Source organism: Vigna angularis, chromosome 2 (genome assembly GCF_016808095.1).
Source record: "Vigna angularis cultivar LongXiaoDou No.4 chromosome 2, ASM1680809v1, whole genome shotgun sequence".
Classification (NCBI taxonomy): Eukaryota; Viridiplantae; Streptophyta; class Magnoliopsida; order Fabales; family Fabaceae; genus Vigna; species Vigna angularis.
The window spans coordinates 28,345,140-28,371,464 of NC_068971.1; the positions used below are offsets into that span (position 1 = coordinate 28,345,140).

Below are 26,325 nucleotides of genomic sequence, written 5' to 3' on the forward strand. Positions count from 1 at the left end.
ATTAATCTTTCCCAAGTTAGTGAACCTAAAACCTATAACCAAGCCATCAAACATGATTGTTGGAGAAATGTCATGGATCAAGAAATTGTAGCTTTAGAAAATACCAAAACTTGGGTTTTGACTGATCTACCTTATGGAAAGCAACCTATCGCATGTAAATGGGTATACAAAATAAAGAGGCATGTTGATGGGAGTATTGAACGATACAAGGCAAGGTTAGTAGCCAAAGGCTACACACAACAACAAGGCTTAGATTACCTTGAGAATTTTTCACCTGTTGTCAAACTCACAACAGTAAGATTGGTTCTGGCTTTAGCAGCTTCCAAAAATTGGTATTTACATCAATTAGATGTAAATAATGTCTTTTTACATGGGGATCTAGATGAAGAAGTATGCATGTCTCTTCCTCTTGGCTACAAAACTGAAAAACCAAGACAAGTTTGCAAGTTGTTAAAGTCTTTATATGGACTCAAACAGGCCTCTAGACAATGGAATTACAAGTTAACAACTACTTTACTCTTTTTGGGCTACATACAATCAAAATCAGATTATTCACTTTTTGTCAAAAGTGATTCTGCTTATATTACCATCTTACTTGTTTATGTAAATGATATAGTCTTGGCAGGTGATGACATCCAGGAAATTCAAACTGTGAAGGCTCTGTTGAATGCAAATATTAATATTAAAGACCTAGGCCAACTCAAGTATTTTGTGGGCTTAAAAATTGCAAGATCTCAACAGGGCATTAATTTGTCACAAAGGAAGTATGCTCTAAAGTTACTAGAAGATGCAGGATTGTTGGGATGTCAACCTGTTTCTACTCCCATATAGCTAGGCACAAAAATTTTCCAAGACAAAAGGGAAACCCTATTCAGATGTGCATGCCTATAGAAGACTTCTTGGCAGGTTATATTTAACTAACACAAGACCAGATTTATGTTTCGTTATTACTCTCAATCAATTTCTTTCCAATCCTTTGGAAGATCACTATGCAACAGCAATAAGGATCCTGAGATATATCAAGAATAATCCAGGACAAGGATTATTCTTTCCCTCCAACACAAAACATGATCTCAAGGCTTTTAATGATTCTGATTGGGCTGCTTGCCATAACACTAGAAGGTCTGTGACTGGTTTTAATGTGTTCTATGGTGCATCATTAATCAGCTGGAAATCCAAGAAGCAAGGTACTATATCTAGATCATCAACCGAAGCAGAATATAGAGCCTTAGCTTCCACAACATGTGAAATTCAATGGCTTTTGTATTTGCTCCATGATTTGAAACAACCTCTACCACAATCAGTTCCTCTGTTTTGTGATAATCAATTTGCTATACAAATTGCACAGAATCCAGCCATGCATGAGAGGACAAAGCATATTGAAATTGATTGTCATCTCATAAGGGATAAAGTTCAAGCTGGTGTAATTAAACTCCTGCCCATTTGACATTCATACTAAAGCTTTGCATCCAGCACAATTTCAATCTTTGTTGTCCAAGCTAAGCATTAAGGATATATATGCTGCAGCTTGAGGGGGGTATTGGATTTAATTTATTTTACGTTCATATTTGTTCATATATTTATATTATGTTTTTATATTTATATTCTATTTTTATATTGTTTTAAACAACTATATATATAAATTGTACTCTCTCTTTATTATTGAATAAGATATACAATTTTCATGCTTTATTTTCTCATAACACTCAATGCCTCTAACTTAACACATAATTGTACCAAAATTTCCAAACAAATTTATCATCATAAATAAAAAATAGTAATCATGCATGACATATCTCTAAGTACATATCTTCAATCAACGATTCCACATATCAAACTAAAGAATTATGTGTTACATATTAGTTATCAAAACTTCAACATAATCTAATAGTTAACAAGAAGCTCAAACTTATCAAAGTTGTCCAACGTTACAAAAATTTGTAGTCATCCGACGACTAGGTTTTCTCTTCCAACGAAAATCAGATAAAAAAACACCATTTTCTTGTCTTTGAATGACAAAAGCCCTCGCATTAGTTCAGAAAAGGCATTTAATGTCACTCTTTGGACGTCCGACCCTCGAATATCTCACGTAAAAAATAACCGGTGGCACTTCTATAAATAAGTTAATGTTGTAGACGTCCGACCAGGGTGGTCCCCTATGTCGTATGTCTGATGGTGGCAAAGAATACCAAAAGTCATTTTATTTTCGCAGTGTAGACGTCCAGGCCCCTATGTTGGACGTCTAATGTCTTTATAGACGTCCGGGCCCTGACGCCTAAAGACGTGATAGGTAGGTGAAAAGGTGTCCTGTTCCATTTACTTTAGTCGTTCGGACCCCTATGTCGGACGTTTGATGGTGGCAAAGAATACCAAAAGTCATTTTATTTCGCAGTATAGATGTCCGGGCCCCTATGTCGTACATATGATGTCTCTATAGACGTCTGGGCCCCTATGTCAGATGCCTAATGACCTGATAGGTAGGACAAAAGTTGTCATGTTCCATTGCTTTAGACGTCCGGGCCCCTATGTCGGACGTCTGATGTCCCTACAGACGTCCGGGTCCCATATATCGGACGTATATAGCCTTCGCCAAAATTAATTTTTTAAATACACATAGATGTTCGGGCCCCATATGTCGGACGTTTGATGTCTCTATATACGTACAATGGGGGAGGGCCCCGATGTCTAAGGCTGTTTTATTACATTTGCACAAACTCGGGGCAGTTACGCGCACTATTCATCATCTTCCTCCTCGCAATTTGTCTCGCGTTTGCATTTTCAGGTTCGTTTATTCTCTTTTGGACTGTTTAAACTTACTTTTACTTCGATTAAATTAGTCTTTGATGGATTATCTTCCATTTGAACCGATTAAAATGAGTTTTCGCTATGTTTTGGTGCAGTTTTGCTCGTTTCCTTAGGCGGCGATTTCTTGCGTTTTGGGCATCTTTTTTTTGCGTTTTCCACTCCTCCAATTTCTCCACTACGTTTGTAATCCGTTAAGAAGGGTAGCATTGTTGTTTAAAAGTTTTTGTCTATGCATTTTATTGGCTTTTCGGTATGTATGTTTTTGACATTTAGATATGCATGTTATTAACTTTTGAATATGATGCTATTAATTTTCGAATTTGTATGTTGTTGACTTTTGGATTCGCATGTTGTTGGCTTTTGAATATATACATGTTATTGATTTTTGTGTATACATGTTATTGACTTTTGCGTAAGCATCTTATTACCTTTTGAATATGTGATAAAGTTATCAATCTTTATATTCCGAGTTGAAGTATGAAATTTTATACTTAATGACAATACAAGTGATAATCTCTAAAGTTGTCAATCTTTATATTTCAGAAAAATCTCAAAAAATAAAAAAATTAAGAATTATTGGAAAGTTGAATAGAATATTTTCTACCATCAGATATATGTTAAATAATATTTAAATTAATTTAAGTATATGGAATTATTGTTATAACCGCTAACAAATACGGAGGCAGTACAAACCGACCGGAGTAATGCAGATAACCTATTATTTACGAGGGAAGCCCACATTGGATACTTGCATGCATGTTGGACAACAGCCAAACCCAAACTTGGCACTTGTTTGCCTCTAACGCGCACAACACACCAACTCTCTGCACCACACCTTCGTGGCCTCACAAAAATTATTTCCTCCTTCCACAAATATACCTGCACGCCTTAAACTTTCAACATTGCTTACTTCTTTTCATCTTACAATATAATTTTCACTCTATCTCGTAACCTACTCTGTTTGAAGTTGAATTGCATTTTTTTCAATAATACGTTATCTTTAATAAATTTCTCAATTTTCATATTAAATTATGTGATACATGGTCTAAAAATTTGATGATCACGATGAATTAATGGTATTAGCTGAAGTCAAACTCTTAGAACTTTAAAGACCAGCTAGAAGATCAAATTGGTCACTTTCAAAAATGTATACTGAAATTTAAAATATGGGAAACAAATTTATCCCAATTATATTTAAGGGTGAAAATAAAATTAAACTAAAATATGAAAATGAAAATTAAATTCTCATAGTTATATAAGTTGTAAGAAAAATAATATTATTCTTCTCATTGTTTGTCAGTATTTATGCGCTGGACAGTCGAGGGCAGAATGAAACCTGTTCCTCATGCAAAACCTCTACGCACCATGTATCATGTACGTGTCAAGAAAAGCAGCCCTCACTTTTCTCTATAAGACCACCTCTGACACTGTCTCTCTCTCTCAGTAACGCGAATACACAAGTCCTAATCTTTCTCTAGAAAGACTTATTATTCCTGATCTTTTGAATCTTCTTCATTGTTACTCAAAACTTCACCATCCATCATGAGTGTTCGCACACAAGCACCCCACCATGTCCAGGTCCACACCACAACCCAAAGCTACGAAGCTGGTGTCGCTCCTGGACCTCGATATGAGCGTGCTGGTGTTCCCCCACAGTTTTATGAATCTGGAGGTAAGACTGGTTCTTACCCTGCCGAGAGAGTTCCCTCCGCCTCCCAGATCCTCGCTGTTGTCTTCGGCCTTCCAGTCGGTGGCGTCCTCCTTCTTCTGACCGGACTTACTCTGGCAGGAACTTTAACTGGGCTGGCGGTGGCGATCCCGCTTTTCATTCTGTTCAGCCCAATTCTGGTTCCAGCTACCATGGTAATCGGGCTGGCAGTGGCGGGGTTTTTGACGGCGGGAGCTTTCGAGCTGACGGCTGTGTCGTCGTTCTCGTGGATCTTGAATTACATCCGGGAGAGCCAGGGGCCAGTGCCGGTGAACCTGGCCGTAGCGGCGAAGCATCAGCTGGCGGATGCTGCAGAATACGTGGGGCAGAAGGCAAAGGAAGTGGGGCAGAAGACAAAGGAAGTTGGGCAGGATATACAGAACAAGGCTCAGGATGCAAAGGAAAAGAGTCCGCAGGAAGCAAAAGATGCAAAGGAGATGAAGAGAACACCACTAACAGCAACAGCCACAACAGACTTAGTAATGTGATATGATGCGGTTTATGTCCGGAAATAATAATGTACCTCTTGGTTTGCACTTGTCAGTGCTGTGTCTTCAGTTATTGTATGTAGGTCTGTGTTTTGTTGTCTGGCTTGGTTTGTAGTTTTTGTTGTCTAGCTTGGTTTGTAGAGGGATGTACTTTGGTTCATGCCATATAAAGGGGTACTACTAGTTGCCACTCTGGTGTATATGGACGCTGGAAATGTGTTCTGTAGTCTTCACTTCACTGTTGAGTTCAATGTGAAATTTGTTTTGCCTTGGTTATCGCTTTCTTTCTTCTAAAACAACGATAATTTTAAACAGATTTGTTAATTATTTTAGCATAATAAAAATCAAAGCACGTACAGATTCCACCTAAGAAAGTTTTCTTAACTGAATAGCACTTTAACCAGAAACCCTTTAGATTTGCCACTAACATCTTTTCAGCACAAGCTTTGAGATGCAGAAATATCAATTATTATCCGGTCAACCTTGAACTAACAACCATAATCTAAGACTGATGACTTTTCGGGCTGAGTTTTCAGGCCGAACTTTTTTTGGACCCATTATTTCACACATTATTTCAGGCTGTGACTGATCACCCTGACCGGCCGAGACGTTGGACATTTCCCCGTGACTCACCATTCTGATATGACCGAACGATCGATCATCTTGACTAAACGGTAACAAAAAGACTGTTAATGCTTATTAAAATATGGTTGGGCCATGTTAACCTTCCATTTTTCTTTTTTTTTCTTTAATAAAATTTCTTTCAGTTTTAATTAGTTTCTAAATTTTTAGAATTAGGTTTTACTTTTTTATAAATATTTGAGTTTTCTGAAAAATCATTTAAAAAGTTGTTTTTAGTACTGTTTTGATATATATAATAATCTTTATTCCATTTAGAAAAATTAAAATTGGAAATATAAAAAGTTTTTTAGATAGGTTAGAGAATTTTATAGGAAAATACTCTTTTTGACAATTTTTTAAATTTTTTAACAACTGTGATTGATCCGTTCCAAATATACTGACCAATAACACATCGTCTGTTGTCAAAAAATTATTAAAAAAAGTTGTTAAAATATCATGGTCTAATGTTGTCAAAAAATTATTAAAAAAAGTTGTTAAAATATCATGGTCTAATTTTCTATAGGTTAACCCTGATGCAGACCAATCAATCCTTGAGCAGCAATTAGCATATTTGGTGATTAAGACTCAGGATACAGAAAAAGGAGTACTGATTCTCAGCCCCTTAAAATAGAAACATTTTGACACCATCGTGAGACCCGAGAACGAGAGAAGAAACCTTATGGCAACCACAAGAAGTATGGCAGAGTAACCAGATCCAATGAAGATCCAATGAAGTTAGTTCGAGAGATGCATAAACAAATGCTAGAAATACAAAGAAGGTATTATACAAAAACAAAGAGTAGAGCATACTGTTGGACAGAGAGAACAATCCACCCGGTAGTCAATATCACTTACTCATGATCCTAGAGGGAGAATGGTCAGATAGAAGAGTAAGGCAAAACAGGGTAGGAAGCAAGCAGTGTTGTAACTAGGACCACCTGTTCGGTCCAAGCAAATCAGGCAAAGGGTTTGCACCGTTCACGACTATGATAATGGAGGCACCAATGCTAAAAAAGATGCCCCCGTGTTTGAGAAATATGACGAATTAACCGATCCGGAAAATGCAATAGTTTTTTACTCATCCAGCAACACGGTATGGTGCAAGGCATTTTCTGTCTCTAAAATGGGAGGCATTGGCATGGTTTATACATTACCACTAAACACAATGAATTACTTCAACACCACACCAAATTTGTTTAGCCAATAGTATGCGTCCAGACGAGTTCAAAGCCTTATTTATCTTACATTGATAAACATTAAGCAAGGTAAGGATGAATCGCTAAAAGACTTCACGGACCATTACAACAAGACCGTTCGATAGGTAAATGAGGTGAGTAAGGAATTTGTATTGAATAGTTTGTTAATAGCCTTGAGGGCTGACCCATTTGTAGATAGTATGTATGCCAGACCCCAAAAACCATGTGAGTTGCAAGAAAGGGCAGCTTAATTCATGCGTATAGAGGAGATGCACATTTTAAGCAAGGGGCAACAAGCAAGGCAATTGCTTCATCCGTGTAGAGGGAACGAAGGGAAGGTAAGAAGTTGTTCAACCAAGGAGATGTAGGAGGTGGTCCAAAGCCTAGGGATCTTCCCAAGGAACCCAAGTTTAACTGGTATACACCGCTAATCACTTCAAGGGCCAAGATTTTGGAAGACCGCTAAGTAAGAATCCAATCCTAAGGAATGCTGACAGTAGGAAGTATTGACGGTACCATCAAAACCTAGACATACTATCAGGCTGGACATTTAAGGAAGTACATGAAGATGAGCAGATGAGCGAGTGAGAAAAGTCCTCCCAAGTAAGGTAGGTTAAAGACAAAATCGTTTATAAACCTAAAAGTTTTGATGTTTTGAAGTTTAATCAAAAGCTTAAAAGATCTTCCACGCAAGATCCGCCACAAGAGTTAATGTTTTAAACTTTATAAAAGTTCTTCCGGATAGTGATAAAAAGCAGCCCTAACGGACAAAACTTAGCCACGTTATCTTGTTAAAACGTGTTTAAAATGTGAAAGACCCTAGAGTGTTCTAGGAAAAAAATGTCTAATCAAAGAACATTCAATGTAGTTAAGACATTAAACAAAATAAATTGCATTCAGTGATGGAATTTACAATGGGCGACATCCTCAAGCATCACAAAATTTTCAAGAAAGGAAACCAGACTAGAAAGCTTACGAAATTAACAAGGCCGTAGTTGATTTCTTGATACAACAGCCAAACAAAATTGTCGCGGGGTGGGAGAGGAAGGAAATATTCAGTTCAATGGAGAAGTGTTTGGGGTTGAGATCCACCTTCAGCGTCATTACCACCATTATCAGTTTTCAACTTTGAATCATTATTAGGTATCCAAAACGTGAGAACACTTGAAGCTGCAGCGAACATGGCTCTGCGAGGCGCCCACTTCAAGCACGAAGGCACGCCAATAGAGCTGCTCCAACTTGCCACCTGCATGGAAGAAAACCAGATGCTTGTCATATTTCGCGCTAATACATTGATAAAATATAAAATACTGGTTTAAAGTGACTTCTTTTTTATTGACAAATTATGTACCCTGCCAAATAATGTTGTTTTGAAGTTTATTAAAGATAGAGAATTTATTTTTTTTACAATGCAAAACAAATGTATAAATAGTTTACCTACTTGTGACCTTAGGACTTTTACTGATAATTTTTATGTATAAATAAATGTGATCTTCAATACTACATATTTTTATTTTCTTAGTATACTTTGATTTGATCCCTTCATTATTGTATTTGTTTTTCTTTTGAATTTTATCAAAAATATTGGTACAAATTGCAATCTCTTAATTTTAAGCTCAATCTTTTATTCTCATCTATTTTTATTGGAACATTACCCTAAACCATAAAATTGTAATCTCTTAATTTAAGCTCATTTTATTTTCTCGTCTACTTTTTATTGGAACATTGCTATGTGTTCTACTTATGAATTGAATTTAGAACTCTAGTTTTGTCCTTTGACTTTACACTCATGGTAGTAAGTATAATATGATACTATACGATACGAATCTTCACCTACACGATACGAATCGCTTGAAGACTCGTTTTGGCTCCTGTATCGTGTTCGTATAGTACGATTCGATCTCCAAATTGCATGAATCGCCCCGAATCGTAGCATTCATTGGTAGAGATGCTACTCGTTGTGGCACCTCTCACGGCTCTCTTGCTGTAGCGACTCTCGCGACGGCGCCTCTCGCGGTGACCCCTCTCGCTGCCTAGCGGTGCAATTCCTCCAGTGATGAGCGAGAAGAAGCCGAAAGACATTGCGACAACAATGCGTCCCTCGGTGGCTACTCACGGCGACGACTCTTATGTCATCAACGTATCTGGCGCGGTGGCAGGACCTCAACGTTAGTCTCGTGTGTGTACGTGAGCAAGGATAGACAACCCTACGACTTTTAGTGGGTTGGAATTTGAACCCGTTCTTAACCTGAAATTTTAACCCATTTTGTTCAAGACATTTTAAAGCCCAATTAGTAAATGGTGATTCGCTCTAAAATTACTAATACACAAAAAAAAGGGTGACTCTGGAAATTATAAGAGCACCTAACAAAATTAAAAAAGGAAACTCTAAAAACTGCCACTACACTAAAAACTGTCATCTTTCTTTCTTACTCTCTTTGGCACAAATATTTATCAACACATTCTTCTTTTTTCATTTAACAGAAGAGTTGGGTCATACATCCTAAGCCAATCCCGTTAGACGTAATTAACTGATACAAATTTGTAAAAAATTAATAGTTACATATTTTAAAAAAATTAAGACGATTGATTCCTGATTATTAAGTATAAATTTATATAATTGATTATATAAATTAATATAAATAAATATTGTGCGGTATGCAATAGACCTACAATACATTCAACAAATATACCTTTCTATATGGTACTGTATGGTATCATAACCACATTAGAGTTTCGATCTTCAATCTCCAGTTTTCTTTTTCTTTTTTACGGATGAACAGCATTCGCAACCACTGTGTCCCTTTTATCCGTTACTGAGCATCCAACCATTATAATATTAACTCAATTTAACCACTATACAACCAATCTTTTTTAATATGGTTGTTATTATTAATTACATCTTTACATGTTTGCATGTCTTGTATGTTACATTTTTTGAATGTTTATAAATCCTACTATTTAATATGTGAAACAATTTGCGATGTAAAAAATAAGTTCTCTTATATGCGATAAGATTCGTGATTCAACTATCATGCTTCTCTCTACTCAGCGTTTATATGAGAACATAAGTTTGTGAGAACATAAGAGAGGTGATCTCTTTTATTTATTTCATGTTGGTATAAGATTGGTCGGTTATGCTCGGTAGCCTCTTTCTTGTCTTGCAAAGTCTCCACCATTGTATACCACTTGTCATTGTCCGCCACCAGTCCATTGTCACAGTTAACTTCGGTAACCACTAGATCTGGAGCATCTCTCCAAGCAACGACCAACTTTGTCAGTCTCGAAGGTTGAATCAGCTCCACTCACCACCACATACGCATTCTCTGTGCTATAATGCTAGGTGGGTGATGTCCAGACGCCGCCTTCCTCTCACCAAAGCAATGTCGCTCCTTGATAGGACCCAAAGAGCAAACGGGCACAGCGAGCTTCTAGCCCATGAAGCACAGTTCAAGATGCGGAGGGGTATATATGAGAAAGAAGAGCAAGGGTAATGACGTGATCTAGAATAGTTAGTTCGAGGAGAAAGAGGGGGAATGATTTTTTGTTATTAGTATCAGGTGTGGAGTCAAGGGGTGTGGTTCTTTTGTTGTTTTGTTGAATAGAGAAACCTTGTTGGTTACTCTAAAGGAGACTTGCTCCCGACAATAAGATTGGTTATCTTGTTGTATTTTCTTCTTTTGCCAATAAATCTCAGATTTGTCTTATATTTCATTCCCCTATTCTCTTTCGTTGCTTGTTGTGTGGTGTGAATCTGTAACAATTGGTTCGACCTTCCATATACCCTTTACCGATCAATGAGTGCCACCAAGGAAGAAAGGGAACAAGGAGAAAAAAGGTAGTCGCAATGAAATCACAAGTTGATCTCGTTAAACAAGAACTGACGAATATGAAAGCAGTAATGGAGGAGATCCGTCTTCAAAGGATTCAGAATCAAAATACAATAGAATTAATGAGGAATGAAGTGGTGGATAATCAATCAAAATTGAAGGAGTTTATGACTTGAAGCTTTAGCAAAAGTATGAACAAGGTCGGAGAGGGCTTTGTTGGCTCAAAAGACGCTAAAAAATGAACACTGGGAGAACCTCATCTGGGTTGAAATCCTTAGAAGGGGATTAACTCACTGAGTTCCATCAATCAGTGAAAAGAATAGAAGTCCCAATGTTTAGTCGGGAAGACCTTGCTGACTGGATATCAAGGTACAAGAAACCAGTGAAGTTGTGAGAGTGAACCTCACTCAATAGTTCATGGAAGGATCGATACACTTCAACTTTCTATTGAAAGATGACATTGATTTGACATGGGATGAACTGAAGAAAGAGTTGTTGGACAAGTATGGAGGAATGGGAGAAGGGAGTGTCTTTGATCAACTGACTACCCTTCATCAGACACGGACCATGGAGGAGTACATAAGTCGATTTGAGTTATTAATTGAACAAGTGCCCAGGCTTCATGAAGAGCAGTATTTCTCATTTAACTCAGACTCTATGACGAAATCAAAGCGCAAATTTGTAATCTACAAGTTGCAAATCCCATAGCAAAGGGTAGATTGATGAACGTCACCAAGACTATTAACGTAGATATACACGAGACAACATTTCAAACTCACGAAGGTCATTACAAATATCTTGTAATGCCTTCGGGCTCATCATGAATGCACCCTCGACATTTCAATATCTCATGAATGAGGTTTTTAAAGACTTGTTTAGGAAAGAAGTCCTAGTGTTTTTTTTATGACATTCTTATTTACAACAGGGGATGGGAAGAACATTGCAGCAATTAATTAAGATGCTTGAAATTCTGAGACAACACCAGTTATATGCCAACTAGGACAACTGTAGTTTTGACATCAAGAAGGTGGAGTATCTAGGACACATAATCTCTATTCACAAATTTACTGTTGATCCGGAAAAGGTGAGCAGTGTAGTGGCCCATACCGAAAAACATGAAAGGAGTTCGCGGATTCCTTGGCCTTATGAGATACCGCTGAAAATTCATTAGTAATTAATGTAAAATTGCAAGGCCACTCGATGGTTTAGCAAGAAAAAGAGTTTTGGGTGGAGTGAAGCTCAGAAGCCGTATGAAGAGCTAAAAAGAAAAATCACTACAGAACCAGTATTATGCCTTCCAGATTTCGAAAAAGAATACGTTGGAGTATGACACGTCAGGAGTTGGAATAGGGCAATTTTAATGCAAGATGGAAGACCTGTATCGTATTTCAACAAAGCCTTGAGCTTTAGAACGTATCAAGGTCATCATATGAAAGGGAGTTAATGGTTGTTGCTTTAGCCATTCAACATTGGAGGCACTACTTAATATGGAGGAAATTTAACGTTTACGACCAAAAGAGTCTTAAACAGTTTTTGCAGCAGCGAATTACAAATAAAATTCAACAAAATTCCGTCACAAACTTTTGGATTTTAATTTCGAGATAGTGTACAAACCTAGAAATAAGAATAAGGTGTTGATGCTTTGTCAAGAAAAGTTGAGGAATCAGAATTGAAGAGTATGATATATACCCCTGTTTGGTTGGACTGCCAATAGCTGGTGACAAAAGTGCATGAAGATAATAAGTGGAGGAAAGTGATAGAGGAGTTGCAACAAGGAAACAATGATAAGGTCTCCACTGGGCTAATGTACAAGTGTGAAGTTCTTCTATACAAGAGAAGATTGGAGCTTGCTTAGAATTCCTATTGGATCCCAAATCTGTTAGAAGAGTTTCATGCCTCCCCCCAAGCAGGGCACTCAGTTTCACACATTTCACGTATAAGTGTGGAGTTTCTCAAATTTGTCCAAGCCTGTGATACTTGTCAAAGGCAAAAATACATCTCTACATCCCCGGGAGGACTACTGTAGCCCTTCCCAATTCCGGAGACTTAAGCATGGACTTCATTACAAGATTACCGAGATCTAGTGGATTTGAAGCTATATTGGTAGTTGTAGACCGTTTAACTAAATACACCCATTTTGTGCAATTGAAGCATTCTTACAGTGCTATGATGATTGCTGAAGCTTTTGTGGAAGTAGTGAGGCTCCATGGCATTCCTAATTTAGTGGTGAGTGATAGGGACCCAATGTTCATGAGCTCATTTCGGAAGGAGTTTTTCAAAATGCAGGAGACTTCATTGAAAATGAGTACAACATATCATCCTCGATAAAATGGACAGACAGAAGTGACTAAAAGATGCCTTAACACTTATTTGCAATTTTTTATTACGACATGGATACCATGGGCAGAATTTTGGTTCAACACCACATTTCATGACTCAATAGGTACAGTGCCATTTGAAGTTGTTTATCGGCATCAACCCCAAAAATAGTGCGAGTTGTACCAAGGGAAGTAAGAGTAGAAGTTGTTAAAAGAGAGCTCATGGATAAAGGTGAAGCTTTGAGACAATTGAAGAAGCTTTTTTCGAGGGCACAACTTAGAATGAGGTTGCAGGCCAATAAACATTGTACAACATTGTACAGAGAAGAGTTTTCAAGCATCTGCCGAGGGCACAACTTATTAATCTTGCTATTATAGGACATGATCTATCTTTTTAAAGTTGTTTGTTAGTTAGGTCATACATCATCCTTTGTATTGATCATTGGAATATTATCATTCAAATTCTAAGATATTTTAAAAAGACCTCAGGACAAGGTTGCACTATGAAGTTAAAGGAAATATCCAAATCTCCAAGCATTGTGATGCTGATTAGACAAGATCCACCATTGACAATTTCTACTACATGATATTGTGTTTTTCTTGGAGAAAATATTATTTCTTGAAAAAACAAGTAACACAATGTAGTTTCTCTATCAATTGCTTAAGATGAATGTAGGCCAATGACATCTCTTATTTGTGAACTTATATGGATGAAACAATTTCTTCAACAACTAAACTTATGTAAGATTTAGCATCCATGAGAACTAAAAACAAAAATTCACTACCACTCTATAAGACGACAAAACATTGTTTCATTCCATTTAAGAAAAGTTGTTGTCCAAGGAAATTTGTACGAAGTTTGACGAATCCAATGATCAAATTGTAGATGCGTTAATAAAATCATTAAAAGGACCTCAAATTGAATTTATTTGTTGCAAGCTTGGTACATGAAATTTCTATGCTCATGCTTGAAGGACACTGTTAGAATAGGTTTTAAATAGATTTTATTGGAAAATTGTTGTGATGTACCTATGAGTTGTACATATCTATGCATCTAAGACTCTAGTTTTGTCTTTTGATTTTCAGTCTTCCCTCCACTCATTGTATCAAAATTCTATCAATATAAATGAGAACATAAGAGAGGTTATTCAAAGTCTCGCACCTTGGATTAGAAAATTTGTGTTTGTGACATTTTATAGAACTTACTTATCTCCTTTAGGCCATAGTCGACCCATCTGCCAATGAGGCAACCCGTCAGCCTTAGCCGACTAAGCTTAAGAGAAGGTAGATTTATTCAATAGGCTTCTTCTGTATCTGCAATCATTAAGTAAGCCCTGAGCAAAATGTCACATCTCTTTGAAGATCTGGACACATGACTGAATAGGATACACACACTTTATGCACCTTTGGAGCAGCCAAAATCAATGAAGAGTCGTGGCATTCATTGAACCATTATGTCTTTGAAAAGGTTGGATTTTTCTTTCCTATCTTGATTTCACATTTGCATTCTGAAGCTTTCCATACCTTAAATCCACTTGTTCTTCGAATTACTCGTTAGTATACACAGATGATCAATTTTTTGCGTGTTGGCTTTATTCATGTAGAGAAGAGAAGTATATAGCAAAGGCTTTCTGCATCTTGTCATTTTATTTGGCTAAAAAAGTTCCTTAAAGAACAAAGACTTGAGGAAGTAACAAAGATATCTCATTTGTGATAACCACGTTGCTCGTCATATTACCTTAAACCCAGTATTTCACAAGAAGAAACATATTAAGATAGATTGCCACTTAATTCGAGATAAAATTATATCTAGAGACATTATGCCTCGATTTGTTAACCTCAATGATCAATTAGAAAATATCGTCACTAAACCATTATGGGGTCCTAGGATTGATTATATATGTACCAAGCTTGGTGCATATGATTTACATGCTCAAACTTGAAAGGGAGTGTTATATACATTTTGTATGAGCTTGGGTCATAATCATAAAGCTAAAGAGAAAAAGTTTTGATGATGTCTCAAAGTCAAGTCTCAAATGCTCTTGTTGCAAGAAGATCTTCATGAAGACTTGTTTTGTGTTAAAGCTTTTGTAATTTAATAGATTTATGTATAGGATGATGTGGTTTATCTTTGATTCTATGTATTGTTTGCCTTAGGTTGCGTTAAAATTCATTTTGAATCAGAAAACCTCGTTTTATACTCAAGATAATCGATTATCAACTTGTCATAATCGATTATCAATAATCAATTATGACTTGCCATAATCGATTATCACGAGCAATTATGAGAAATTTTTAAGCAAGATTTTGACTGTTGCGCATTCACTAACTACATAATCGATTACAATAGGTGGATAATCGGTTATCACACATTAATTAGCTGACAAAGGATTTTTAGAAGTATCCTTAAGTGAGATCTCTATAAATTGGATTGGAACTCTCATTCTAAAATACAAAATACGTTGTATTCGAAATTCTTATATGTTATGTGCTATGATAAGTGTTCTAGGGTTTGTGTAACCCTTGTGCTTGTGGCTTTGATAACTTGGTGTTAGCATAGAGCAAGAACTTTAACAGGAGTTGTGATTGAGTGTTGTTGTTACTATTGAGTTAAAGCCTGTCATCCTTTGTGAAGATTCAAAGGAGGTGCTCATCCTTCGTGAAACATTCGGAGGAGGTGTTCATACCTTGTGGGTTTCAGGGGAAGTGAGTTTGATTTCTTGTAGTAACAAAAGAGGTGTTCTAAACTTACACTGTTATTTTCTTTGTGATTATAACCATTTGTTGGTTTGTGATAGTGCAGCGTTAATTCTCGTTTGAGATTAACAACTGGACGTAGGATCTGTGTAATCTGAACCAGTATAAAAATCACTTGTGCAATTTTCTCTCTTCCTTACTCTTTTATTTGTTTAAATTGTTATTAAGAAATTTATATTTTACGAGAAAATTATTAAAGGTATTATTTGCAATAAGAAACCAATTCATCCCCTCTTGGTTTGTTGTACATGCTAACCATTCCACTTCCACTGCACCACTCTAACAATTGGTATCTGAGTTTGCTTTGATAGTTATTCAAAAAAATTTTTCGAAAATGTCTAAACAATATCAAACATTTGCACAGGATGCTTCAATTTACAGGCCGCTTCTTTTTGTTGGGAAAAATTATACCTTTTGGATAAGAATGCAAATATTTTTAGAGTATGTCGATATAGGTATTTGGGATACTGTTGAAAATGGTCCATATGTTCCTAATATTACTGTTAATAACGTGCAGTAACCTAAGCCCTATGCCCAATGGACTGTTGATGAGAAAAAGAGGACTCAATATGATGTTAGGGCCAGAAATATTATTTCATCTGCTTTAACCCTTGATGAGTTTTATAGGATTTCTGTTTGTAAAAGGAAATGTAGAAATTTTAAGAGTAACTCATGAAGGCAAGATGAAGTTAAGCGTGCTCGAAAGAACTCTTTAGTCAAAGAATATGAGATGTTCTGGATGAAACACTAAGAAACAATCCACAATGTGCAGAATCGTTTTACACACATTGTCAATCAACTATCCAGTTTAGGTAAGAATTTTGACATTGAAGATCTAAATATTAAAATTCTAAAATCTTTGAACAGGACATGGTAGCCAAAAGTCACGACCATCACAGAGTCACAAAATCTTGCAACCATGTCTATGGCAGCTCTGTTTGGTAAATTAAGAGAGCACGAGATTGAACTTGAAAGGTTGAAAGAAGAAGAGGATCAAGGAATAAAAAGAAATATTGCTTTTAAATCTGAGGTTTGCAATAGCAAAAGCGTTAAAGACAATGATGATTCTGATTGCGAAGATCTAGACTAATTGATAAAAATGCACACAAAGTTCATGAAGAACAAAGAAAAATACAAAGATCGTAAAAAGAAGAATCAAGGATCCTCCTCAAAATTTAGGTGTTACGGTTGTAGAGAATTAGGACATATCAAAGCAAATTGTCCAAATAAAGATAGAAAATTCTCCAAAATAAAGGACTGGGAAAAGTATAATTCAAGCTTTTCATCAAGCTCCGCATCAAGCATTTACAACTTTAATAAACAAGCAAATATTTGTTTAGTGGACGACGATATAGCTGGAAGCCAAGTAAGTACCTCTAGCGATTCTGATAATTCTGATGATATAGATTTTTACAAAGATGAATTGAATGGTACATTTAAGGAATTAGTGCGAGAATCAAAAAAAACTAGATCTTGCTCATAAGAAATTAAAAATTGACTAAAGAATTAAAATCAAAATTTGAACATATGCTTGAAGAAAATGAAAATTTGAAAACTAAAATTTTCTATTTAGAAAGAGAAAAATTTGTTAGTAATGATGAATGTACATCTTGCATAAATTTGAATAAATTACAAGAAACAACCCATGCCGAAAGTAGTAAAAATAATTCAAACCTTAAAAAGATGGTTACAAATGTTCCTAAATATAATTATAATTATTACGATTATAATTATAATAATAAAATTAAAAATTTTCCCACATAATTATAATTATCATGATTATAATTATAAAAATAAAATCAAGTATGTTCCAAAATATAATCAAAATTATTATGATTAAATTATAAAAATATAAATAAAATTAAATATAGCCCGTAGAGTTTGGATAAAGAAAAGAACTACTTATAAGAATCCAAATGTTGTTACTTGTTTCTATTGCATGAAAAATGGTCATACATCAAATAAATGTAGAATAAAACGTTATGGTGTTTCAAATGGAATATATACATGGATTTCTATTATAAAATAACCTGTCTCTAACTTTAAAGGACCCAAATAAGTATATTTAGGAACCAAAATATTATTTTTCTGTTTTGCAGGTTATTTCAAAATTAAGGAAAAAGCTTTTGGGTGTACACCAAAACTTTGGTAAAGTATGGTTTGTCAAATTAAGGGAGAGTTTTTAACATGAAAAGAAAAATTTGATAATTTTTTTTTTAAACTACTTCTCTTTCTTCCTTAAGGTTTCAAATTTAGGGACAATTTAATTTTGCTTAAGTTATTTAATAAGGAGGATTAATTCTTTAGACTCTTTTTATTTATTTGTTATGATTTTTAAATTTTTTGTATTTACTATATTTTGAATTATGCCTCCTAGTTTCCCTTTATAGTAAGGGGAGAAAATATTTAATCATACATAGCGCTTTTTAATAATGATAAAAAAGGAGGAGAAATATGTATTAAAAGACTTAATTTAATTATATTTATCTCTTGTCTGCTAATCATTTTTCTTTAAGTTATGTATGAGGTACATATTAGTATAGGTTACAAAAGAATGTAAATCAAAGAGTTTCTGATCATCATAAAAAAGAATGAGATTGTTAGCATAAAGCTGAAGAAAAGAAGTTTTGAGGATATCTCAAAGTCAAGTCTCAAGTGTTCTTATTGCAACAAGATCTTCATGAAGACTTGTTTTGTGTTAAAGCTTTTTTAATTTAGTAGATTTATGTACAGGATGTGGTTTATCTTTGATTCTATGTATTGTATGCCTTAGGTTGCGTTAAAATTCATTTTGAATCAGAAAACCTCATTTTATACTCAAGATAATCGATTATCAACTTGTCATAATCGATTATCAATAATCAATTATGACTTGCCATAATCGATTATCATGAGCAATTATGAGAATTTTTAAGCAAGTGTTTTACTGTTGTGCATTCACTAAATACATAATCGATTACCATAAGTGGATAATCGGTTATCACACGTTAATTAGCTGACAAAGGATTTTTAAAAGTATCCTTGAGTGAGATCTCTATAAATTGGATTGGAACTCTCATTCTAAAATACAAAATACGTTGTATTCGAAATTCTTATATGTTGTGTGCTGTAATAAGTGTTCTAGGGTTTATGTAACCCTTGTGCTTGTGGCTTTGAGAACTTGGTGTTAGCATAGAGCAAGAACTTTAACAGGAGTTGTGATTGAGTGTTCTTGTTGTTACTGAGTTAAAGTTTGTCATCCTTTTTGAAGATTCAAAGGAGGTGCTCATCCTTCGTGAAACATTCGGAGGAGGTGTTCATCCCTTCAGGGGAAGTGAGTTTCATCTCTTGTGGTAACAAGAGAAGTGTTCTAACTTCAATTGTGTTATTTTCTTTGTAATTGCAAGAGTTTGTTGGTTTGTGATAGTGAAGCATTAATTCTCGTTTGAGATTAACAACTGGACGTAAGATCTTTGTGATCCAAACCAGTATAAAAGTCACTTGTGCTATTTTTTCTCTTCCTTACTCTTTTATTTGTTTAAATTATTATTAAGGAATTTATATTTTATGAGAAAATTATTAAAGGTATTATTTACGATAAGAAACTAATGCACTCCCTCTTGGTTTGTTAAAATTGAAATATAAGAGAAATATATCACATAGATGTATATTATTTCTCTCTTCAACTCAAATGTGTCATGAACTGAGGAATACTTAGGACACTAAGTGCAAATGGTTTTAGTTGCCCATCAATAAAGCAGTTCCGTTTACCAATTTGAAAATTTTGAGGGTAAATTATAGGGAGCTAAATATAAGGTCTATTTTTGTGTATATTTTACCAATTTTAAATTTATATGTGCATGTTTATGACAATATAGAATGAAAACATATTCAATGGGCATACTTCAGAAATGCTCAAAACCGAACCGCAGACATTTGGTATCTATGCATCATGTTGGGCCTACAACACCATCAGTTCAATTATTCCATTAATGCATCAATAACATGTCTACATTTTTTAATTATAGATGAGGGTTCAAACATCTCAAATTGAAACCATCGTTTTAGAATTAAATAAAAAATTATGTATAGCAGAATCATATAATAGTAGAAAATAGGGAATACCTCATTCTTCGTCTGAATACTCCAAGCATGCATGGTTCCACCTCCTGAGCCTAAGACATCAAAAATAAGAAATTTTATATTCTTTATAACTTAAGGAAAATGTTAATGGTAGAAGAAACGTAACTTAATGTAGATGCAGAGTATCCATTATATATGAATCGACAATAATTGACAATAATTTCGTTTAAGAACCATGTATGATATATTACAAATCACATTTCTTATGGACTACTCTTGAGCTCAACAAAATTCAATAAGAAAATATAAAAGGAAAGCATAATTGAAAATAAAATGACATTTCTCATTTACTGATCTAACAACTTCTGCAGTTTGACCAGTCATCAACCTGATATTAATCATAAATTTCTCTTATCAATTGCCTATAATCACTTGAGAACGAAAATATGAGAAAGAATGCTCAAGAGACTAATTCATCTCTTAGCTGATTCATGTATTTATAAGAGTCCTTACTCAAAAAATATCTGAAAAGACTACACAGGAGACAGAAAGTATTAAAAGAATAAGCTAAACCATTCTAATAAATTAACCTATCTAATCAAGTTGAAAAATTCTAACACTTCTCCTCAAGTTGGATCATTAGATTTGTAGGTCAAATTTGAGCAGACCATCAATATGTGTTTTGATTAGCATAAACAAATATTAATTAATAATCTTAAACTAAAAAACAGAATCTATTGTATCATCTGAGCATGCATCATGCTTAACATATATATGTTGTACAATTACATAGTTTGTCCGGTCTTTCCTTCCTTTTAATTTTAAGACCAGACTTTGCATATGATAAACTTCGAAACTTGTCAGAAACATGACTTGTTAATGCATCTGTCTCAATATTTAATTTAAAGGATATAACACCTGATATATTTATTCGTCTATGACAGGATTTAAAGAGAAATGAGTGTCAAGACATCACTATATTAATCACATGCAACATTTCAAAATATCATAAACGAAAGAAGAAAATACAAAATAGTGGAGGACCAAACCTTACCCACTAATTCTTAACCCTTTAAAGGGTAGTTAAATGTAACTCTTACAAAGACAAACGACACGAACAAGAATATTTGCAGTCAAATCTTGAAGTTAGAAAACATCTCTCAAGTCTATACATCAAAAGGTACAACCCAGAAAATATGAAAGCTCTAAAAAGCTTGTTCAGTCAGTGCTACCCATTTTCTGCTACAACAATGAAGTGAATAAAGCGGAAAAAAGGTAAGCAGGTGCCCTGCCAAGACTACTTAGGGGCATAGTCTATCAAAAAAAGGATCAAGTGGAACAGAATTTAATGTTCATCTTCAAACTCAAGCAAAGCACTTAATACATGTTGGAGATCCTAGATCAACTAGGAATAAGGCAAAATTATAATATATAAATAGAGTACAATCATCACCTTACAAACAGGTCTTGTGAGGTTCAATTAAGCATAAACTCACTTATTAAGACGGTGTCAAAACCTGTCCTAGTCAAGTTCTTTGGGCTATTATGTTATTGCTATCAGACTCCTATTAGACTATTCATAGATGTCTAATCTCACACTTGAAATGTTCCTTTCTTGGGGTGAGGGGGTTTGTTGGAGATCTAAATCGACAAGTGATATGCCAAAATCATAATATATAAGTAAGATGCAAACCTCTTCTTACAAACTAGTTTTAACAAGATGAGTTAGGCTTAAACTTACTTTTTAATATGATATTAAAGTATATCCTAGTGAGGTTTTTCGAGCCTATCATACCACCCCGCTTTCAAGGCACTGTGACACTACCCATAGATCTCTACATCAACACTCAAGATGTTCAGTCTTCAATGTGGAAATCCTACATCATCTTATATAAATGGAGGCAAAAATGACTTTAGTCAATTAGTGTTGTATGATAAAACTCTTTCATTGGCCAGTTGGGGTTGAGAATTGCAACACGGTGATCTAACTCCTAATTCCCTTTTTTTCATGTTATTAAGCCTTTTTAGAATTTTATTCTTATATGACCAACTAAGAATAATTTTACAAAAAGATCTTTTGTCCATGACCAAAAGTGATGGAATATTACTTTATGTACTTCCAGTAAGGTAATGAGATGGAATCAAACCAAAGTCAATTTAGAGGCATTGAGTTAGTGAAAGCACAACCCTAGGTGTTCCTCATGAGTGTTTTTTTTTTTAAATTTCTTGTTGTGAAGCCTATTTATGAATTTGTCTCAACCTTTGAAGATTGTGAATTCTTGGTGCCGGTTAAGAAATGGACTTTAAGCTTAACTCAACCCCACAAAACTGACTTTTAAGATGAGGTTTATACCCACTTATATATTATATATTCACCTTATCTCTAGTCAATGTAGGATTCCAACACACACCCCTCACGACGAGGTATATACATCTCGAGCGTGAGACTAGACATTAATGGGTGATCCGATAACAGCCCGATAGCAACTGGTAAATACAAACCAGGAAATGAGATGCAGAGAAAAAGAAAAGTTTTAAAAAGCTAAATTGTGAATAGATGAAATGTTAATACCTGCCACCATGTATTTCCCATCTGGGGTAAAAGTAGCCTCTATAGGAGTACCAGGAGATGCTTCCAAACTAAACCCACAACGCTGCACAAGTTAGAAAACTATCAACTTCCACATATTTTAACAAACACACTATTGAATAAGGAAAATGTAATGCAAAAGATTCAATGATCAAAGAAGTTAACCTTTTCTCCTCCATATGCATCAAGAATATAAATATTGTTATTAGTAGTAGTTAAAAGCATTGATTTGCCATCATTACTGAATTTGATATCACAAACTTCAGCTGTGTCACCACCAACTAGAAAGGTGTCAAATGGACCCTACACCAATATGGGGGCAATGTCAAAGTTGTGGAAGTTAAGAAAATCATGGAAAAATTTAGATAAAGACCACAAATACAAAACCTTGTCATAAGAACGAGAATCGAATAATTTAATAGCCCCCCCTTCCATTGCTACAGCAAAGACAAGGCCTTGTTGGTCATATGCCACAGCAGGTCTACCACGTAGACGTAAGATGCCCTGAAAACTATAAAAGTGAGCATAAATCATAATTATCTCTTACAATTTTTGCACGGTGCACTGTGAAATTATTAACATTTTGAAGCTCAAACATGGGTTTAAATCACATGTGCACTCATGGTTGCATTATGGTTGCAGCATGTCAACTGAGTCAATGCAATTGTAGTGGTTGCCACAACCAAGATGTTAAGTACTGAAAGAAGAATAAGTCAAAAAAGTGGCCTGTTTTCTAAATATTTTACCTAGTAATTTTGTCTTATATAGGATATTCACCAATATAACTAAGAATCTAGACAATATTTTAATTGTCATTCAACACTCAAATCAATACTTTAAATCTCTCCCTCCCCCAAAAAAGAAAACTACCAACCTGGCAAGCATTTACTCGAAGATCCCATATCCTGACACTGTGGTCTAGAGAACCAGACATGAAGCTATCATTGATTGGAGACATGCAAAGAGAAACAACCCTAAAGAAAGTATAACAAAGGTATTAACATAATCAGAATCATAGACAAATTATTGTTCTGATTGCACATGAAAATAATTTATCTATGCTCCTATTGAGTTCAAAAAAAGGGAGAGGCAAAAGAAAACTTACTTTAGATGTATCAGTAGCACAATATAAACATTAAAAAACGTTTAAAAAATTTAAAAATAAAATAATATAACCATCCGCCAAAAACTGAAAACTATTTATATTTCATTTGTATGTATGATATAAGAAATCATAATCTTGGTGGCCATATATAATTCCAAGCATCTGCTTATACAAATAATTATAAACAGTAACCTTAGTCCCAACTACCAGAGGCCAAATATGTCCCAAAACAAAAAGAAAATGATAGAACAATAAGAAATAAGAATTGATTTCTGCCTAAAGTGTAGCAATTAAAAAAAAAAAAAAAGCAGCTAGTTTTCCTTCTGCAAGGTAAAAGAAGAACATTTATCTACATTCAAACCTAACCTCTGTGTGTGCCCTTTGAAGTATCTTATGCATCGGTTATCATACATTGATAAGTATCGCAATGATTCTGGAAAAAATAGAATAAGTCAATAACTGCAATCATAACTTGTAGTTGCAGACGAGTTGCAACTTGTCAATTAAAATGGTTTTATAGAGAAGCCCACCTCCAGTAGACTCCAAATTGTATTTTGAAGAGCATATAACAGAGCTTGGATGATGAGTAAAGCATATCCTATCTGTACCATGTTTCTTATGAGAAGTAGTCTTCAGCAACCTGGAATTCACGGTAGGATGCATAGAAAAAAACTATTCATGTATGAAGCAGAGTAAGTAAATCATATAAACTGGATCATTTATTAAGCAAACCATTTCACAGGGGAAAAAAGGAAAACTTAATCGGTATAATTAACTGTGGGCAAAAGTTTACTGTATTAACAAATTAAGCTTATGCAATAAAGCAAATGTCTTTTCTGGACAAAACGAAACAAAATTAGAACTAAAATGCTGCTTGGTATTTGATTCTATCTTTCTCTTTTCTTAATCTCGAAGGACTTATCATTGTAATACAATTTCGAGAAAATATATAACATTGTAAGAATGTTCTAGGAAAATGTATGTGGTAGTTATTTTTGGGCGGAAGGTCGTGTAGTTACATTTAAGTAGAAAGGTTAAGCCGAGCAATTACATATTTTATTAAATTAGAAAATTATTTTTATTTGTTAAAAATAAAATGGTCTAAATTAAAAACGACATCAAAAATAATTACAAAATGTGTATCCACTTTACATAATAGTATAGATGAGATCGTTAGTCAGGCGACCAGTTTTCAGCTAATAGAATCATAACGGTCAAGATACTAAGACTTGTTGAAAAAACACAAATGTTAATAAGAATGACAAGAAAGATACACCAATTATCAAATAGTAACCAAACACAAAAGCAATTGTTTACAATAACCATTGGGTCCTTTCTAGTGCACACAGTTGCAACCAGTCAGCCATTTGCTCAGTTAAGAATATATTCTCAACAACAATTAAAATCACCCACCATTAAGTAAAAGAAAACAACTAGGAAGCAGTGACACCTCATAGCATGTCAATATGTTAGACACTTTTCAAACAGAACACTTGTCAAACACACCTTCCACACATGTCCAATACCCCTCAAACTTGTCGCAATTAAGAAAAATTGATTAGGATCAAACACATATTGGACACCTCTTGATGAAACTTGAACAAAAGTAGAAAGAGTGAACCAACACCATTTATTGGCTAAACACTTTCTAGATAATACTGTCATACAAAGGTAAAACGAAATAAAAAATCAACTTATCTTTATATTACAAGGCTCATAATATTTTTTGGTGAGGTTAATATCCATAGAACTTAACAAGTTCTTTGAATTATTAAGGGTAAGATTTGCTTGTTTCTCATAAAAGTTAACTCACTTGGCATTAGCGATGTCATAAAGTCGAACTGAGTCATCCTCACTTGCCGTGACAAGTAAATCATCCTTTCGATGGAAATCAATGGAATGTATCTTCCCACCCTGGAAATACAAAGATAGTTAAGCATTGCAGAAAAGGCACAGTTACGATGAAGCCACCATTTCCACACCAAAAACAACAAGAATATAAGATAGAAACTAATTGAAAGAACCCAAGGATTTGACTCGTTAATATTCCAAATTACTCACACTTTAAATCAAATAAAAATAATATAAAATATTAGTTTAAAAAGGAAAAGCTCAATAATCTCAGTAATTTGATCCAAGAGAACAACGGCAATAAGTTCAGATAAAAGCGTAAGGCTGGATATATGAACAGAAGGTTCCGTAATAGATTAATGAACCCTAACAGAAATGTTTTTCCTTGCAACGAGAAACGCCTAAATGTGACTGAGGGCACTAAAATGAAGTGAAAAGAATGAAATTGAAAGGGAATAGAAGAGTTACGAATTCGGAGAAGACGGCTCCTATGGACATGCAGCGAACCAAATCATCGTCAAGCTCCGTAAGCGACGACGTCATCTTCGCCGAGCAAAGTATCAACAGTGTGAAAGGGCAGTAACACGGCAGAACAATCCGTCGTCTCTTTTTCACAGTTCTTTAACTGGTGGTGGGACAGGTTGGGATATTCCTCCACTATTTATTAGTAACTTCAAGAAGCACCCGTCACTATATTTTATATATATATTTATATATATATATATATATATATATATATATATATATATGGGTTTGTTAACCACGTACGTATATTTTTCAGTTGGTACATTTTAGTAATGTCTACCGAGTTTTATAGACAAAAATACTTTTATATATTATGATTCTAAGTTTTAAGGTTAAGGGTATTTTAATAATTTTCATTCTCAAAACTTAAAAAAAAAAAAAAATCCTCTAAACTCTTACTCACCTCTCTCATTCCTCTCAATCCTTTCTCTTTCATCTCTTACCTTCAACCTTTTCTCGGTCATACTAG

General features: G+C 34.6%; 2 protein-coding genes across 6 annotated transcripts; one reads left to right on the forward strand and one right to left on the reverse strand.

Annotated features, from left to right (window-relative positions):
- Positions 1-4,225: 4,225 nt before the first annotated feature.
- On the forward strand, positions 4,226-5,277 carry LOC108327808 (P24 oleosin). The gene has a single exon (XM_017561521.2). The coding sequence runs from the start codon at positions 4,348-4,350 to the stop codon at positions 4,999-5,001; it is 654 nt and encodes a 217-aa protein (XP_017417010.1). The 5' UTR covers positions 4,226-4,347; the 3' UTR covers positions 5,002-5,277.
- Positions 5,278-7,663: 2,386 nt separating this feature from the next.
- LOC108329346 (protein ANTHESIS POMOTING FACTOR 1) lies at positions 7,664-25,995 on the reverse strand. 5 transcript variants are annotated; one of them, XM_052873543.1, is made up of 11 exons: positions 25,800-25,991; positions 25,294-25,394; positions 24,011-24,120; positions 23,847-23,913; positions 23,250-23,349; positions 22,763-22,879; positions 22,541-22,678; positions 22,358-22,439; positions 19,828-19,877; positions 19,607-19,663; positions 7,925-8,064 (listed from the first exon to the last, which is right to left on the reverse strand). In XM_052873543.1, exons 1-10 carry the CDS (start codon positions 25,872-25,874, stop codon positions 19,646-19,648), a joined length of 858 nt encoding a protein of 285 aa, XP_052729503.1. In that variant the 5' UTR covers positions 25,875-25,991; the 3' UTR covers positions 7,925-8,064; positions 19,607-19,645. The 5 variants fall into 5 exon arrangements, 3 of the variants coding, with proteins under 3 accessions (XP_017419005.1, XP_052729503.1, XP_052729502.1); XR_008247211.1 differs by lacking the exon at positions 19,607-19,663 and adding an exon at positions 14,173-14,280 and having other exon boundaries at positions 7,926-8,064; XR_008247212.1 differs by lacking the exons at positions 7,925-8,064; positions 19,607-19,663 and adding exons at positions 8,940-9,066; positions 14,173-14,280.
- Between the last annotated feature and the right edge of the window lie 330 nt (positions 25,996-26,325).

Bases quoted from the DNA above. Each gene is read 5' to 3' on its own strand.
- LOC108327808 (XM_017561521.2), top strand. From the start codon at position 4,348: ATGAGTGTTCGCACACAAGCACCCCACCATGTCCAGGTCCACACCACA.
- LOC108329346 (XM_052873542.1), bottom strand. From the start codon at position 25,874: ATGACGTCGTCGCTTACGGAGCTTGACGATGATTTGGTTCGCTGCATG. The intron at 23,350-23,846 runs GTTAGGTTTGAA...TACTTTCTTTAG, and splicing joins TTCAAAGGGCACACACAGAG to GGTTGTTTCTCTTTGCATGT. The intron at 22,440-22,540 runs GTTAACTTCTTT...TAACTTGTGCAG, and splicing joins ATGCATATGGAGGAGAAAAG to CGTTGTGGGTTTAGTTTGGA.